The 17,877-nt window shown below is 35.2% G+C and overlaps 1 protein-coding gene across 12 annotated transcripts in view; it reads right to left on the reverse strand.

Moving 5' to 3' along the window:
- Nucleotides 1–898: 898 nt before the first annotated feature.
- The window catches only part of CEP135 (centrosomal protein 135), a 32,556-nt gene continuing 15,577 nt past the window's right edge, over nt 899–17,877 (reverse strand). For 4 of the 12 annotated variants that reach the window (XM_025150036.3, XM_004936021.5, XM_040700440.2 and 1 more), the window contains 11 exons: nt 17,238–17,353; nt 17,014–17,168; nt 16,513–16,568; nt 15,608–15,776; nt 13,455–13,565; nt 11,430–11,615; nt 10,309–10,518; nt 9,487–9,689; nt 5,663–5,767; nt 5,108–5,254; nt 899–2,311 (listed from right to left, as the gene is read on the reverse strand). In XM_025150036.3, coding sequence (XP_025005804.2) covers nt 2,278–2,311; nt 5,108–5,254; nt 5,663–5,767; nt 9,487–9,689; nt 10,309–10,518; nt 11,430–11,615; nt 13,455–13,565; nt 15,608–15,776; nt 16,513–16,568; nt 17,014–17,168; nt 17,238–17,353 — 1,492 coding nt within the window. In that variant the 3' untranslated portion in view covers nt 899–2,277. The other 8 variants (XM_040700441.2, XM_040700442.2, XM_015285547.4 and 5 more) reach the window with 5 other exon arrangements.

Below are 17,877 nucleotides of genomic sequence, written 5' to 3' on the forward strand. Positions count from 1 at the left end.
ACATTTCCTCCAAAGCATTTTCTTCCCCAGGCTGAACACCCCCAGCTCAGTCAGTCTCTCCTTATGTGAGATATATTCTGACTACTTCATCGTTTTAGTGATTTGTTGCTGCCGGCACCAAGTCCTCTTGAGGTACAGAGAGATTTGCAGAATGCATCTCACTGCAGGAGTTAGTGACCTGGGGTAAGTCAGGACTGTGTTGCACCTCAGTCTCTAGTCCTGAGCAGACCCCAAGCCTGATCCCAGCACTCCAGCTGGGGTCATACAGATTCATTTAAGAAATGGCATTTAAACAGGTCAGCCTTCCCAAACATGCACTATTTTTGCATGAAGCATTTTACGTGAAAAGATGGAAATCCTAAACTTAGCCCTCTTTAATTAGCATCACATAGAAATATCACTGTTTTCAGATTTGGGATGACAAAAAAATAAAAGCATTTTCCAAACAATCTCTGTAATTGCTCTTTAACATTACGTTAATCTAAATTAAAGTTTAGGGACAACACTTGTAACACCATAATACGATGGACAGTACAGCAATAATAGCTAGGTGGCAAAGCCTTTGGCTGCAGCAAATGAGGACAAGCCCAAATACAGCAGTTGTGGACACAGAAACAAAGGAAAAAAACTGCTTACCTTTAGAAGGCCTCAGGTAGGCAGGGATCTCCAGGAAGATACCCTCACCTCCACTGCCAACCCTTAAATGAGATCAGGGAAGGGGTGGATCCTGGCTCCACCCCTTCTCATCAGTCAGATGCATTGTTTGCACCTGAGCTCCCCTGGGTTGGCCCTGCCTTCCCACCAGGTGCTCAGTCACTGCTTCAGTCCATGACTTAGCATTTCCACTACAGTACTGTAGGACACAAAAAATTAAGCAGCACTCAAAAAACACAGTAAGTTTAATCAAGCACTTCAAATTTTATTAAGTTTTATTCTCCCCACTTTTGACTTGCCTTGTTTTGTAGAAAAAGCAGCCCCAATAATTACAGCCTCACCTTTATTACTCTTCCAATACATTTCCTCCATTCCCAACTGTAGAGAACAACAGAAAACAGATTAAGTAAGATTTAATGTCTGCCCTACTCTGCTTTCTACTCACCCCAGGTGATGATTAAACCAGGTCATGAGGCTTCCATGGTCTTTTGGTCTTTCAGCAGTTGAGAACAGCACAGAAGCTTCTTTGAATGGAGCCCAGCAGAGTTGATCGTATCCCTGACTTACATTTGATTTCTTTCACATATGACAGTCCACTGATTTAAATCTTCTACAAATTTTGGCTTGTTTTGTATTTTCAAAAATAAAATATTTGATTTTAATGCAAAGTTGTATAATTCTTTCTTTTCTTTCATTGCAGTTGCTTACAAAAATGTATACAAAATAATAACACCAGAAGGTTAAATAATGTCTGAATATCAGCATTGTTTTTGTTTTAGAAAGCTGCACAGGCTTTAATCACTGCAATGATACCCTGATTGTCTTTATTGTACCTGTTGTGCTCCATGATCTACTGATTTTTACAGCTGATAGTCATATAAGAAGGATTATTAATGTGTTATGGCTTTAACAATAAAGACAAAACATAAATTTCATGTAGGAATAAATGTTTGTCAATAAGATGGAACATTTGTCTTTTTAATTTAGATTCCAATTTAAAGGCTTCATATGCAAAATAAGGTGTTCAGGAGCTACTACTGAAAGAACCGAGAGCAGAAAACAAATTAGCATAAAAAAAACTACTGACTTATTTACAAATGGTGATAAACCATACCTAAGAGACAACAACCTCCCCCATTTCTGTAACTGGCAAATGAGAGACATCAAAAGTAAAAAATATGGATGCATACATTTTAAAACAAACAATTCCAATGTTTAAACAATGATACAAGCATTTTCAGGTACTTCCAAACGTGTTCTAAGTTGTTTTTAACTACTAAAATATAATACATACACAGACACATTAAGTAACAAAACTGACAAAATACAATCTGTAAAAATAAATATATCAATACAGCTTGCAATTAGCATTTATCTACAATTACATGAGACAATATTTCCAGTTAACCCGATATTCTGTATAATTTACAACTGTAACAATCATAGCACAAAATAGACAAATTCTAAAGGCAAAAAATATATTTTTCTTGTTATTTAACATGTTGTTTACTTACACTTTAGGGATGCTTTCAATATTAGCTGGTAATCACATTTTTTTTTAATTATTCAAAACATTAAGCAATCATAGCCCCACCTGTTGGTCTATGGAAAGATGCACAACAGTCAACTCCCCCACTTCCAGTCCTCCACATGACACCTGTGAATACACACCATATCAACCTCAACTGCCATACGTTCTGGAGTAGAACAGTGATCTGATATACAATTTCCTGCATAGATGGACATTAAGAGAATACTGCAAGATCCTGATAGCACACTTCATAGTCTAACTTTGTAGCTCTTCTGCTAAGTACACTAGATATTTTAAAGATTAGCTCTTTCTACTTTTATCTAATGAGCCATAATAGAAAGATCCGTGTCACCTCTCTAACAGCTTGAGCTGTGTGAAGGATTCCAGATGTTATGCTCTTTAAAATAATATTTTTTTAATCTCCCAATATGATTTGGAAATCTGAATATACTTTTAAATTAGTTTTATAATATTTATTTCAATACATCTTTTAAAATACCAGTTTTCACTTTTTATTTAATATTGAGATAATATTTAAAAATTCAACTGTACGTAAGCACTAAGCAAAAGGAGATGAGTAGTTATATGACAAACAATAAAGAACAACTGATATTCTTTATTAAGAAAAATGTTCAGTAAGCAAAATACATTCACAAAATATACAGACATTCTTCACAATATTTAAAGTATTGAGAAAACACTTGTTAAAAAATCCAAACACATAGGATATCATCAGTATAAAACATACACTGGCTCAGTGCTTTTAAGGAAATCATGCATGTTATTCTCCTGTTAGCTCACAGTAAAATACACAAACTTCTGTAAACATGTAAGAGAAGCAAGTAGGAATAAAATAATAATAGAAAACAAGAGATTATCATATACTTGTTTCTTTCATATAATTATATTGTGTTTGCAAAAGTCACAAAACCTAGCCAGCCTTGATACCAACCCCATCAAAACAACCCACAAAAATCTAGTCATCCCAGACAGCTGGGAGGGTAGAATTTTGCAGAGTTGATTCCTTCACAGGTTTTCAGAGATTTCACAAAAGTAATCACTGATTTGAAGAAAACAGAGGTAGAATACAAGTCAGCCTTCATAATTGTCAATAGTAAGTCCTTATAACACAGAAATGTTATGTTTGATTGCTCAAGTACTGGTTACTCCTTGAAGCTCACGTTTCTAGGGGAGAGAAAAGAAATTTCAAAATGATGCTACTACATTTTAATGAAAATTAAGATAAAGTAGTAGTAATAATTAGCCTCCTTGTAGTCTCTTCTGTTATTCCTAAGTATCAACCATTAGCATATTATCTAAAACTCTCTATTCGCTTCATTGACTTATTGCTCAAGTGCTTAACAAAGTAAATGTGAGCTGAAGAGGACGACAAATTCTTGAGAGGATTAAATCAGATCACAGGAATACAGTTACAGAACAATGTAATTACAGTTACACTTTCCTGTGTTAAGTTCCCAGGAAGGAATAAGAGGATAGACTGAAAGATGATGATAGGCATGCAGAGATTATTCTAATGTAATAATCCACAAATACATTTATAAGACAAGACAGTAAATTAGTTTGCATATGAATTAAAAAATACTTTCTTTCAAAACATGTACTTTGTGAAATTGGGATATTTGCTGATAGGATATGATAATGAGTTCTCACTGTAAAAACTAAGTAGGATCAGTAGTAGGATAAAATATTTCACTACATGGTATTCTTCAAGTACAGCATCTGGCCTAAACTGCATTCAACTGTAAAGCAAGAAAGAATAAGGACAATACTCTACTAATTATGTTCATTCTTAGAAATATATTACCTACCATTATCTTAAGAACAATACAAAAATGATCCACAGACTGCTGGGCAAAATGCTGATTTGATATGTAACAAGGTTTGCCTAATGGCTTACCAGTAAAGCAAAAGAAAAAGAAAAAGACAACTGCTGTTTAGTCCTCCTCATTAATATTTTATCTTTGTTTCTCAGTTTCACTGTCAAAAACTTGAAGAAGAAAAATTGCTGGCAGTGTGGATCAGGCCACACTGACCTCAGTTCTCAGGAAACCTATGCTTTATTAACAAAAACAAGCCTAAGGACAGGACCATACGTATCTACCAACATAAATAGTTTAAACTCTTATCGGTTTGGAATGCTGCTTCTCAGAGCTAGCAGACAGATAGTTACATCCATAAGCTGCTATTGCTTAATATGCTATTTATCAAAATAATCACTGCTTCTCCCTGTCTTTCCATGCTTCACTGCAGTGTATTACATAGTATGGGAAAGACAGGGCATGAAGTCAGTGAGGCCTGTAACATGTAACAGTCATTATCTAAAACAATACTCTCTAGAAGAATAAAAATGATAATAAAAATGAACAAACTGATTAAGGCCTCTTTTTTATGGACTCTGATGATATTCTTAGATATTCATTGCCTTTAAGCACTAACAATGCAAGATACAGTAATAATTTTTATGCACTTTTAGATAATATTTTATCTAACATGTTGGAATCAAATTCATTCTTGTTGGACTTTTTCCTAAGCAGTGTCTATTGAATTTCATTGTATTTCTCTCAATATGAATCATTTGTCATTTGAAGATTAATATTAACTAATAAATTGGCAATGTATATTTGGACCTAATTAATGACAGTAATAAGTAGGCAATATATATTTGGGAGCTGTCAGCTGATGTAAGACCATTAACAAAAACAGGAATGGGAATCCATTATATGGTCTTTGGAGAGCACTTTGCATCTGCTGTTTCCAATCAATATTTTACAGTAGAAGACAACAAAAGAACTAAGCACTACCTAAAGCGTTGAAGAACTTCCTATAATTAAAAAGGTATTATTTAGAAACCATTTAAATTTAACTTAAATGGAAATGAAGTGACAAAATCAAATCACTTACTTTTCAGCAGCTGCTTGATCAGCTGTCCTTGCAACTGCACGATCCGGAGAATGTGAGGGAGACCTTAATGTAGAACTGAGAGGAGGTGAAGCACGTAATGACGACGTAGAGAGACCGTGTCGACGCATCTCCTGAATCGCACGCTCTCTGCCAACAGACAGCAACTTCAGTTAGCAAATTCTTCACTACTGCAGGACGTCAGAGCGAAAAAATGTTTTATTTTTCACCTTGGCGATTATCACAATGGTTTGCAAAGAGTCTTGTTTTCTTGCAGTGCCTTTCAGGTTTCTTCTCACATTCATGATAATGGATTTTTTTTTTTTTTAATGCAATAGTAAATTCACAAAGTTTAGGAAGGAAATCAGAAATCAGGTACTTTTTTTTTCTTTTTTAATTAAGCAATTTTCAAGCTATTATTTTTACACCAGATGAGAAAATTAGATTTTGCATGACAACAGGACCACAATTTTCCATAACAGTTTTCATGTTAAAAAAAGCCACAGTTTTCAAAATGAGAAAGAGAACCCCCTCCATATGAAGAAAACAGCCTCTTACCGTTCAAATCTTTCAGTCGTCAGCTGTCTTTTTAAAACATCATAGTCAGTCTGCAGCTGCGCAACTTTACTTCGAAGCATGGAAACCTCTCTATTATGACTGCTTCTGAAAAAAAAACCATCAGAAGCAATGTTTTCTTTGAACGCTGATAGATAGGAGCTCAGAGGAATTAGAGCAAGTCAACAAAACAAAAATAGAAACTCAACACGCTGTTTCACACAGACCAAATCACAGAGACAGATTAAAAGCAGGGAGAGCCAAGGCAACTCAGTGGCATGTTTGTGGAAGAACCTAAGGTGAGAAAGATGTGAGAAGCTGTAAGTCTCTCATTACATCTTTACTACAACACACTATATGCTTTTTCAGGCAAAGGTAAGCAGAGATGTTCTATAAAAGCAGACAAAATAATTACATTGCCATTCTACTGATTTACTGCCTTCTGTTGCAATTTTAAATCGTTTTTATGTGCACAGTGAAAAAGAAAAAAAAATAGTAGCCATTCACAAAAAAGCACAAACGTAACTGGTATGGCTCCAGTAAAAAGTGTATCAGTCTAGGAAGGAACAGAACTGAATAACATCTAAATAAAGCTGGTATTAATACAAGCTCAGACCAGCAAAATCTGCAGGTTTGCCAAGTACACTCCTGAGTTTGGGGTCAACTGATTCAACTACAAGGATCAAAAAGAAAAGCAGCCCTGAAAATCTTAAGTGACGTAATTAAAAATGTTTCTCAGCAAATCACTGGTTTGGACAATTCAGTGGTTGGTTGCAAAACACTCTGAATTGCATTACAGAACAACAAGAAAAAGTCACTCCTTAAGTGTAAAAGGAGTCATCTAAACAGCTGTATTCGTCCATAATGTCTTCAAAGCCAGTATGAAGCTGAGTGCCCAGAAGTCAGTTATGGAGAGGGAAAGATAAGGGAAAGACACATTGCTCACTGTGTAAGCACTGAACTACAGTTCTGAGAAAACCAGTTCCATTCCTAGCTCAATATCAGACTTCACATCTGGGCACCCATTGGTCTCTGACTCCAGGGAGATGCAAAATACTCAAGAGATGTGAGCCCCCAGAAACGCAGAACATTTTTTCCTGTCTTCCGGATTCATCAATAAAATTCCTGTAGTAATTTTGATCTAGCCAGTTGCAAATAGTTGCAGAAGGCACAAGGATTGCCTCCGATGATATGCTATTCGCAGTCCTTCAGAAACTGGCATATATTTCTGGGATGAAGGTAAGAACTCAGAGCCCCAGCTCATTATTGTAAGATAAAGAAAGAAAGCAGTTTTGTGAATTCTGAGGTCAGTACATGTAAATGACATTAAAACAAAATTAGAGATGATGAATTAAGTCACTCAAAAATTAAGGAAGATTAAGAACAACAGAATTTTGGAACCCCTAGGCACAGCAATCATCACATAATAAAATTACATGGTGATTCAATATTTTTCACATGGCATCTGGCCTTTCCACAGCGACTATCTCCAGCTAGCATCAAGTAGTTTAGCTACTGAATATGCTGTTTATTTAGTACATGATGACTGCAGTCTCAGTGACTCATTTACCCCATTATGAAAAAAGCACTTTGAGTAATACAACTTATTCACTCTTCACAGAGTTTAATATTATGGCACTGAAGAGCTTCAAAGCTATACTTAATTTTGAGAATCCTTCTGGAGTTAGAGGCTGTATCAGAACTGTTTTATAAACAGAGTGGAAGCACAGGCAGAATAGTGCCAAAAATGTGAATAACGTTAATAAATATTGACACACAACTTTTGCAAAATTTCAATTCTAGCTGACAACTCCACTACATTTTTCAGAAGACACAACTGCAACTCTCACATACTTCAATCACAGTTGTGAGCATTTAAAGTCCTTTAGACTCCAAGTACTACAAACTGGATAGTAGAAAATAGAAGTATATGCAACTAGTTCTTATACCTGAACACTAGTCTGGAAAGATGAAGAACCTCTGATATAAACAGAGTACAGGCATTTGCAATAAAGAAAGGAACCTTAAAATGCATTCAGAAGAAATCTTTTGAAAGAAATATTATGAAGCAATTTAAACAAAGCTTTATATTTTTTTGCATGCAAGAAGCTAAATTTATGTTAAATGAAAACCTCATTCTTTCCTTGTTTTGTAATTTCCATGTTTTATTTCACAGTCAGGACATTCCATTAGTTTGTATTCTTTGTATGAAATTAAAATCCTTTTTTTCTCAAGTAAACAAAATTCAGCAAATCTAAAACATGAAGCAATGAGATGCACAGAGTGATCGATAGTGTCATCATCTATACCTTTACTCAGATCACTGTTATTTGAGGTATGGCATCAATTGTCAGTAGTAAGCCTTTACACACATCAATCCAAAGTGATTTTCTTGCACATTTGTGTCATCACAGATATCTTTTGACAGCTCAGGTATGCTATATTCTACTTACAATAGGGAAGCATTATCTGTCCTTTTACTTTCCATATCTTTCCCTTCATAACTTTCCTTTCTCAACTTACTGCAGTGTTTATTAACTGGGTTTATTAGTTCTACGTTTATTCTCTTCCGAAATTTAGTTTGACTTCAGGCTTCTTCTTCATCTACACTCAGCTGCTATTTCACCATCTTGCTATTCAGTGCAAAGTTACCACTACAATCACTGGCCAATGTATCCCCAGGAGAATAAATGGTGTTACCATCATGATGAGACTGAAAATGAAAACTTCAAAACTTAGTTTACTGAAATTTTATGTAGAGTTATAATGAAAGTGCTGTCTACATTTAGTGTAGGTATCGGTTTCAGTTCTTTTGGCTTTTGACTGACTCCAAAGAGGGAGACACCCCAACCTCTGTGCAATCAGTATCAGTACTCAATTTGTGGAGCTGGAGCATTAACTCTAACTCCCAGTACTCTACATGATGTTATGATGTGGAATACCAACAACAAAAATCATAAAACCATGACAATGGCAGAGTCAGAAAGTGCTCGTTTAGAAGAAATCTCTTGTGCTCCCACTGGTGCTCATTGCCCATTGTCCTTGTCACTGGGCACCACAGAACAGACACTGGCTCTGTCTTCCTTCCTGTTCAGTTATTTACATACACATAGATAAGATCCTCTCCAGAGCCTTCTGGTCTCCAAGATAAGCAGTCTGAGCTCTCTCAGCCTTTTCCTCATAGGAGAGATGCCCCAGTCCCTTAATTATCTTCGTGGCCCTTCACTGGGCTCAATCCATTAAGTCCATGTCACTCTTGTACTGGGGATCCCAGAACTGGACACTGAGCTCCAGGTGGGGCCTCACCAGTGCTGAGTAGAGGGGAAGGACCACTTCCCTTGATCTCGGAGGAAAGGATTTTAGTGATTGCACTGAAAAGATGGGAGAGTTATATCAGACAAATAAATGTGACGAAAAATATATAACCTATCTGACTTTGACATGAAAAAAGAGTCTGATGTGAGAAAGAATGATGACCAGCAGAGAAAGTAAAGCAAATATTTTGGAGTAAATACTGTGAACAGTGAGAGAAATTTCTGCTTATTCTCAAGACAAACTTAGCAAGGTGTACCTTCCTTTTAGAGAAGGTTTATTTTACAACTCATTTAAATTCACTGCTAGTGCTAAGCTGAATTCCACCAGATTTATTAATTAAAGTGATATGAAAGATCCAAATCTTTCACTAAACAATGCCACAATTGGCCAAAAGGTCTATCTGCAAAAATGTACTCATCCACACTGAACATCAAGAATTTGACTATGAGTGCCAGAATAAAGAAAAAAAAGTCTCTATGTAGGCCACGTAAAACATATAACTTAAGACTTACAGTTTCCCCTCGGCAAGTGTTAGCTTGTCTTTCAGTAACTGAATTTCTGAATCTTTTTCGTGAGACGTCAAATGGTTCTGAAATTCTTTATCTCTACTGGTAGCCAGCAATGTTTCAAGATTCTGAATTGTAAGTCTCTCACTGGATAACTGCTTTTTCAGCAACTCTGCTTCTGATTTAACATCTTCTAATTCACCTAGAACCTAGGGCACAAATTTTATTCATAATTAATACACTGGTTTACAAACACACACAGCTCTCTTTTCTGAAGAGCTGTAAAAAACAACCTGATTGGAAGTTTCATAAAAGTGAAAAGAAAACTGAGCTCGAAAAACAAATTAAAGCAGAGAATTATTTAAAACTATACTTAATTAAGAAATTTTCAAATATCTATCAAAAAGTTTTACTGGAAACTGGATTATTGAGTGTGTAGGCACTTGGAAAGTGTAGGCATTTGCACAGGTACAAAAACTGTACATCCTATACTTGATTTTATTTGACTAGGCTGGCTCAATTAGTTTCCTAATTTTTGCTGAAATTGTAGAATTGTTCAGTTTTTGTCATTAATTTTACCAATATAAAGAAATTCTGTGGGGATGAGACCTACAATTCTCAAGGTCTTGAATAATCCAGCAGGAGAAAACACAATCTAATCACTAAGTAAAAACACTGATCTGCGCAATAAACAGAAAAACAACTGATGTAAACGAACACTGTTCTCTGAAGCAATGTATTCTTTTTCTTCAAAAACCATTAAAAACAAAAAACATTAAAAGCAAAAGATACTTTATTACAAAAATTAGAATTGCTTTTGCTGCTTACCTTTTCATAATCCATGCTTTTAGATGCAAGCTGTCGAGATAAAAGGTCTTTGCTAGCTTCAAGCTTAACACAAAGTTCTCTCACAGAAGTCAGGTCAGCCAGCACGGAGGACTTATCCTGATGTTCACGTTTAATGTCCTCTTCCAATTTAGACATATTTTTTGTAATGGAGGAGATCTGAGATTCATAAGCTTGATGTGCAATCATATGCTAAACAAAAACAAATATGGTTACCTTTTCAGGAATATTAACAGTTATCTCCTGATTAACAGATTTTTATTTAATACTTCCTTTAGCCTTCAAAAATTAACTTTCCCTAAAAAATTAATTTAGATTACGTTATTTTTCTTCTCTCTTTCTAAATCACAGCTAAGAACAACTGATAAATAGTCTCTGCCTTTTTAAATCACCATCTCAAAGAATTATACATGTATTATACAGGAGCAGAAGGAGGCTGGAATGCAGCTTCAGAACAGAATTAAAAGTTCAAAACTTCAAAATACAATTGATTTCTTTAGTCATCTTACATTATTAAGTCTCTTATTCTGCTTTTGGCTAATTAAAAGCATGAAACAAAATATGGTCAGTCCAGAACTATTTACATATTCCAAAACTTCCTTGATCTCCATGAAGTTACTGTTCTGGAATACAAACCTCATTATTTTAAAACTATTGCTTTAGGTTACTGCACTTTATAATCCTGATTCTGGAATTTGGACTACTACTTACTAAACACTATCAGATTTGTGCATTTAACCTAGCCACCAATCCTTCAAACACTTCATTCAAAGCTTCAGATAAAAATCTAGAACTAAGTTCACACAGTACTCACAAAGATAGATGGAAATATTTTGAAGCAACTGAATAAAAGTTTATTACAGAGACAATAACAATGACCACCCTACAGAAGAGATCTTAAAATACATCCTGAGATTCTAATTTTGGGAAGCTAGGGAAGGAAGGTTAGAGAAGGAAAAAGTCTATCTAACCAGAATCAGTTGCTGTTTCAAAAACTCACCATCCATAGCTGAAGCAGTTATATAATTAATTTATGTTCAAGAATAGAAAAAGTATGTTGACACCTCACTTTCTTGACAGAACTACACTGTGTTGGTTGTTACCTCTTGAATCTCTTTCTCCAGAAGTTCTACTCTCTCTCGAAGATGTCTCCGATCCGTATCTACAGAAAGGAGTTCAAGTCGTATTGAGCTGCTTTCCCCTTCAGCCTGATGAGCCTTGATTTCCCAGTCCTCAGCTTGTGTATGGAGCATTCGGAACTTCTCTAATAATTCTTGGTTTTCTTTTTCCTAGGTGAAGCAGTAAAACACTCTGCAATCATCAACAAACCTTCAGGGTGCTTGGCCTTTTTTCATACCTATGAAATACTCCCCATATATTTTTCATCAGAAAGTAGAAACTTTCTCCATCATCTTAATCCTTTTATCTTGGCAAGTCCTAAAGGGCATCATTTCTTTTGCAAGACAAAATGACAAATAAATGCTGATGGCACTGAGTTTTATTAAATAGAAGTATTGACATTTAGCTGTTACTAATAAGTTTTAAAGCTCCCAGGCTAGGGGTTCTTTTGAACCTCTTTGTGTTGTCAAGGGTCACATTCCACACTCATCCCAGCAGTTTATCCAAGCAATTCCATCAGAAGTCCATTTTTGGTCCTTTTCCTTATCATACTCTTATTAAAATGTATATTACAGCAATGCTTGAGAGACTGATAACCCATTTGGGCATAAGCAGTCCAAATGAAATTATGAAACTGCAAACTTTTGTAAGCACATACAAGATATGCAGTGACAGAATAACTGCTGCCCATAAATTTTAATTTTGCCCAACTGCAAGTGTACTTTATAAGACAATGGTTAACTTTTCTTCTTTATTTAGCCCCATTCCTTTTTTATCCTGTTCATTCAGTGCACAGCGGGATGAGCACACTGCTAGTAGGAATCAGATTTATCTAGTGAGGAAAGCTATTGTTTGTGAAATCCTTCTGTATTTCTGGCACAACTTGGAAGGTACAGACAAAAATAGGGGCATTCGGATGCAGAAACTCATGATCAAGCAACTGAAGACTGCAGAAAAATACATTCTTGACTCCACAGACAACATTCACATGTTGTGACAAATCCCTGAAACTAACCTTTCATAACTGGCGAATTAATAAATACAGTTTCTTGGTACCTGACTTGAATTACTGGATTCCCATTCACCAAAGATGCAAACACATTTGTAGCTTTGGACATAATGACATATATTTATAAACATTCTTATCAACTAAGCTGCAAGAGTTAAATTGAAGGTTCAAAGCTACTGACCTTTATTTTTCCTCTGTGCTTCAGTTTATACTTGTAAATCGTGTTTGAATTTACAGACATTCATCTAGCCAATGCAAATTAAAGTCAGATCAAAACTCATTCTTTTATAGCCAATTTCACATAAACTTACCAGTTCGTGTTGTCTTGACTACTTATTCGGTATTGATTCATATAGAATTAAGAAAAGTAGCCTACCTATTTTAAATATTTATAAGATCTAGTTCACACACTTCACACTTTCGAATCAAAGTATCAGAATAAAATACATTTAGCAAGAGCACTGTTTTGTCAGGACAGCAAAAAGATCGAAATCTTATCAACCATAGAGAAAATATTCCAATACGCTATTTTTACAATGTCTTACAGAAGAACTACACCGACAACTTCTCTTTTAGACTTTTTTCAAATATTAAAAACTATAATTCATGCTTGCTTGTTGTCTATAATCATAATATAATAACAGATATTTTACTTGTTGACTTGTTAAAACTCACAAAACTCAAAAGGTAAGACAACATTCAAATATTTGTCTGTCATTCACCAGTGTCATGGGGAACTGAAACATCAATGAAATTGTGATGTGCCAGAATTTAACCAAAGTTTTATATGAATTCACTACTAATTTAAAAATATTGCAGATAAAGCAGAGAAAGAAAAAAAAAGAAGAAGAAAAAGGAGGGGTAGTAGGTAAGGAGAGAACAGGACACAAAATTCCACATTTCTTAATTTGTTTATACTATCCTAACAAGACTGTGTTATACTCTAAACCTAATGATGTTACCAAAATCAGCAATGGGTGCCTACAGATTTTATCTTTACCTTTGAAGCTATCAGACTCTCAAATCTGGAAACTTCAGTTATATAATTATGAACTCTAGTTTTCATTTCTTCCTTCTCACGTATTGCATCTTCGAGCTCAGAACTGACAGCCTAAAATGATTACATAAAGGCAAAATAGTGCATCAGACAATCAAAGTAATTACATATGCCCCAGACATTTTTATTTTTATTCTTACAATTATTTTTATTCTTACTATTTTAAGTAGTTTAGTCAAAATCCTTTGGGATCTGTAGGGTTCAAAAGTATCTCCTATTACCTTAGCTATATCAAAACGCTTTCCAGGCAAGAATAAACACAGAACAATGTGGAACGATGAATATTGTATCAATTCATAAAATCTACAGCTTCTTTGGTGACACAGCCTATTGTTTGGAAAACTTGATATATGCATGTTTGGGAGCTGGGAATTTTTTTAGCCATAAAATAAATCATTCCTGATAGAGGCAGGTTTTGTGTGCCAAATCACTACAAAAACCAACTTTATAACAAAAGAACATTACTTTAAAGACAAATTGCAAGGTAAAGTAACTAAATGTATTATTAAGACCGTATTTAAGCATCAAAAATGCTCCAAGGAACTTATTTGAGATGTTAGAACTGCTAACTCTGGCCCTCTCTGAGGTTCAGCTCTGTGTCCCTCAAGCTAGGAGAGCTAAAAAGGCAACTACATTTTATCCTGACTATCAAATGTGTTTCCTTTCACAGTATGTTAATATTAAAGGCAGCCTTTCTACTGTGTGTCTTACTTACAATATGCTTAAGTCAGGCTGCTTGTGGTAGCCTTCCACAGCTACCTGGGAAAACTTTAGTCATTGAAGTTTGATATTTAACACTTCATCTTATTAGATACCTGTGGAGGAATTTCTAATTTCAATAATACACGCAAATATCTGTATACTGTAACACAGGATTTACAGAAGCAATCAGAGTACTACATCACTTAGAACACCTTTCTATAATGTACATTTTAGCTTCAGACTCAGTAGAGTTGATTGAATGGAAACACATGATTTAACAGACAAGGCATTTACAGTGATTTCAAACAAGCATTTGTATCTCAGCACCAAAACTGTACAAAGTATTTGAATCTTAAAACGAGCATCAATAGCTGTATTGTTATACAAACTGAATGGGCAGTGAAGAGTTTTAACAAAACTTTAGGCAAGCTCTGTAAAGCAAATTTGCATACTAACTACCTTTCCTGATGTTTAACCTGATGAAACAATGTTGCTTACCCTAAAAACACTGGGGTTTTTTTGTTAGAAATTGTTCATATGCATATTCTATTGCATGGTGACATCCACCTCGTGCATTTGGAACTGGGAGACTTTCAGTGAGCAGTAATCAATTAGTGCACAAATCTCATTATTCATCAGCACTTTAAATGAGGGATTAACAAGACAGCGCACATTTCAGCCTCTCTCAGCTGTGAATCCCAGACAGAGAATTCCAAGTAAGAAAAGATGGAGCAATGATGACTGGGAAGCATGCATATGGACATACACTACATATGCTGTTTGTGTTATTTGAAAGAATGAGTCTTACACAACAGCGGTTGCTTTAACTTCTGAACCCTGGGGGACATCTCAAGACGTAGATGCCACAATGACGATGACAGTCAATGAACCTCTCAACCACTTCTATTTTAGAGATTTTATTTAACCTAAATCGTAAACTTGAAGGAATTCATCTTTCAATAAATGATGATACTCTAAGAAAGCAGGTAATTCCTCAAGACATTAAAGATCTTATTTTAACTTTGATTTTATAACTGATAGAAATTCAATTTATGCACTAGTAGCATGCACCTTACAAGGAAAGGCATTCAGACGTCAGCAACTGAAAGGGATTGTACACCTCTCTGCTGGAAAGTTAGATTTCTTTTCTAATTTGGGAAGATTGACTAAACGGAACGTTTGTTTATATATCTCTAATTGTACTGACCATGCATTTACAAATTCTTGGCTTAATTGCTTTTGTAGTTTCTGCCCAGTAACTGCTACTACACCATCAGTCAAGAAATGCCAACAATTAATTATACTAAATCCAAACTCAAGATGCAGCAGTAGTCCTGTACAACAAGCAAGCAATAAATAATTCAATACTTCAACAGTATGTACTAACTTGGTACCTGGTTTTCTCTGGTCATTGTAGCTAGGTCATCCTGTAGTCGCCTATTTTCTTTCAGAGCTATTTCCTTTACTCTTCCTGTTTCTGCAATCTCTGTGTGGGATGCATCAAGCTGGCGACGTAAGCTAGATATTTCACGGTCTCTGCTGCTCAGGAGGTCCTTTAGCTGGCTATTGAGTGAGAGATTTTTTACAGTCTTATTTAAGATGCCCCTACTCACACTATACTGCATACTATTGAAAATTATCAAACATGGATTTTATACACACAGGAAGTTTTTCGTTGTTGTTTCCTTCTTTTCTTTTTAAATGGTACAATTCTTGCTCTCTTTACTGGCAAACAAGCATAAGCTAAGCATAAACGTAACTTAGGGGTGTGGCATTAAGATATAAAAATGATAAAAATGATGCTTGAAAAGAGACAAGATGGAAAGATCAGATGAAACAGCTAAAAACTAACTAAATATATTTTATTAAAGACTATACTTGTAGCTTAAGCTTGAAGAATTAACTTACCAAAATTAGAGATCAGCTGAGTTTTAACTGGGTAAATCTAAAAATCTAATAATACCTAATGGAGTACTTGGAATACTAAAAAGCCAGTTCTTATTTGAGAATTAAGAAATGTTACCAATTTGGAAAAATAAGAATAGACAAACAATTGTTAATTTATAATTGATGCCTTAACAGTAACCTAGAACCCTGCCATTTAATTGCAGGAGTCTCTTTAAAAGTTGTATACATTTTACTCTGTTGCATATGCTCATTTATGTCTCTTAAACAGAATAAAATCCTTTTCACTGAAGTAATTAGAATTGCCATCTACTTCCATTTTAAGACCACTGAAGACATTTATTGGAGAAAGCCAAATCACCAAAGAAACTATCTGAAGAAAGCTTTTACTTACTCCGTGGATGACTCCAGCTCAGAGAGCGTTAGCCGTAAGTGAGTAATTGTCTTTTCCTATGAAAATAAAAGCAAAAAATTGTCCTAGGTATTATTGCAACATTCTAGGATAGCTCAAGTTAAAAAGCTTTATATTTAAACCTTTATTTTAACACTCATCAATAAGTAATTGCATCTTCGCACATTCAAATCTCCAAGCTTTTTTTCTTTATTGAGAAAGGCTTGTCGTGTCACCAAAAAAAGATGGGATCTCAATATATACCTCAAACTGCAAAGAGGGAAAAATATTTTCTTGAAGTGTTTAGGGAACATGTTAACAATAATAATTAAAATTTTATTGAGTTGGCAAATGACTTGGAATTGCCTAGGTCTAAACACAGAGCGCACGCGGTGCCTAGAGCTCTACCCAGCCTTTGTCTTCAAGGCAAAATGTCTCCCTGAAACTTAACAGCTTTGAAAATCCCAAGAAAAGAGCGTAGAGTAGTACTTTCACTGCACATACCTTGTTAGCTAAGTTGTCATCTAAGCACGCAATTTTTTCTGTTTTTTCATCTACAGTTTCTTGCAGATTATCCTTTTCTTTGTCCAAAACACTTATAGTACTTCTAAGCACATTGACTGCCTCATCCTGTGAAGTGCTCTTCTGGTTTAACCTATCTATAAATATAACAGTAAGTATTCTTGTCTTCAAAACAGGAAACAAAGGTAAAAATAACTAGTGATCACCTATTTTCTCCTCTAGCTTTACAATTTCTTCTTGAGCTGACTGAAGTTCATCCTTTTTGAGAGAGAATCGGTGCTGTAAGTCTTCCACAGTCCTCTGAAGTTGTTCATTTAAGAGGCTGGAAAATCAGTATACAATTGAAAGATATTTGGGAACTCTTTAACTTGGACTCTTCAACTTTGTGTCTCTTGAACTGCTTGAAATTCTGGAACAGTTCCAGCGTAACCTCATGACGGGACAATATGATAGCAATTAAAGATTGCTGAGACCAATACCACTTCCTTGCTTTCGACCCCTGCAGCAAGTCCACCTGAACACCATTCCAAAATGGAGCAATGAAACCTCTGTGAAACTACCATGGTAAGCTGAAACATTCAGGTCCTCTGATTTTTCTTACTAGAAAAGCTTTTCATTTTTTCAGTCCAGAACACAACACAGCTGCAGGTAAAAGTTACTTTTACTCTATTTAGGATGAAACTTCAGAAGACAAAAAGGTGCTCTAAACAGAGCAATAACAAAGGGGAACCAAGCACTAAAATGACTACAGCCCTTTTCCTTATCTCCTGCTTTTCATAGGTAATGATGCTTTCTGCTAAAATTGTAATGAGTCTCACAAGATATTCCAATTCCATGAATTATGTC

Source organism: Gallus gallus, chromosome 4 (genome assembly GCF_016699485.2).
Source record: "Gallus gallus isolate bGalGal1 chromosome 4, bGalGal1.mat.broiler.GRCg7b, whole genome shotgun sequence".
Classification (NCBI taxonomy): domain Eukaryota; kingdom Metazoa; phylum Chordata; class Aves; order Galliformes; family Phasianidae; genus Gallus; species Gallus gallus.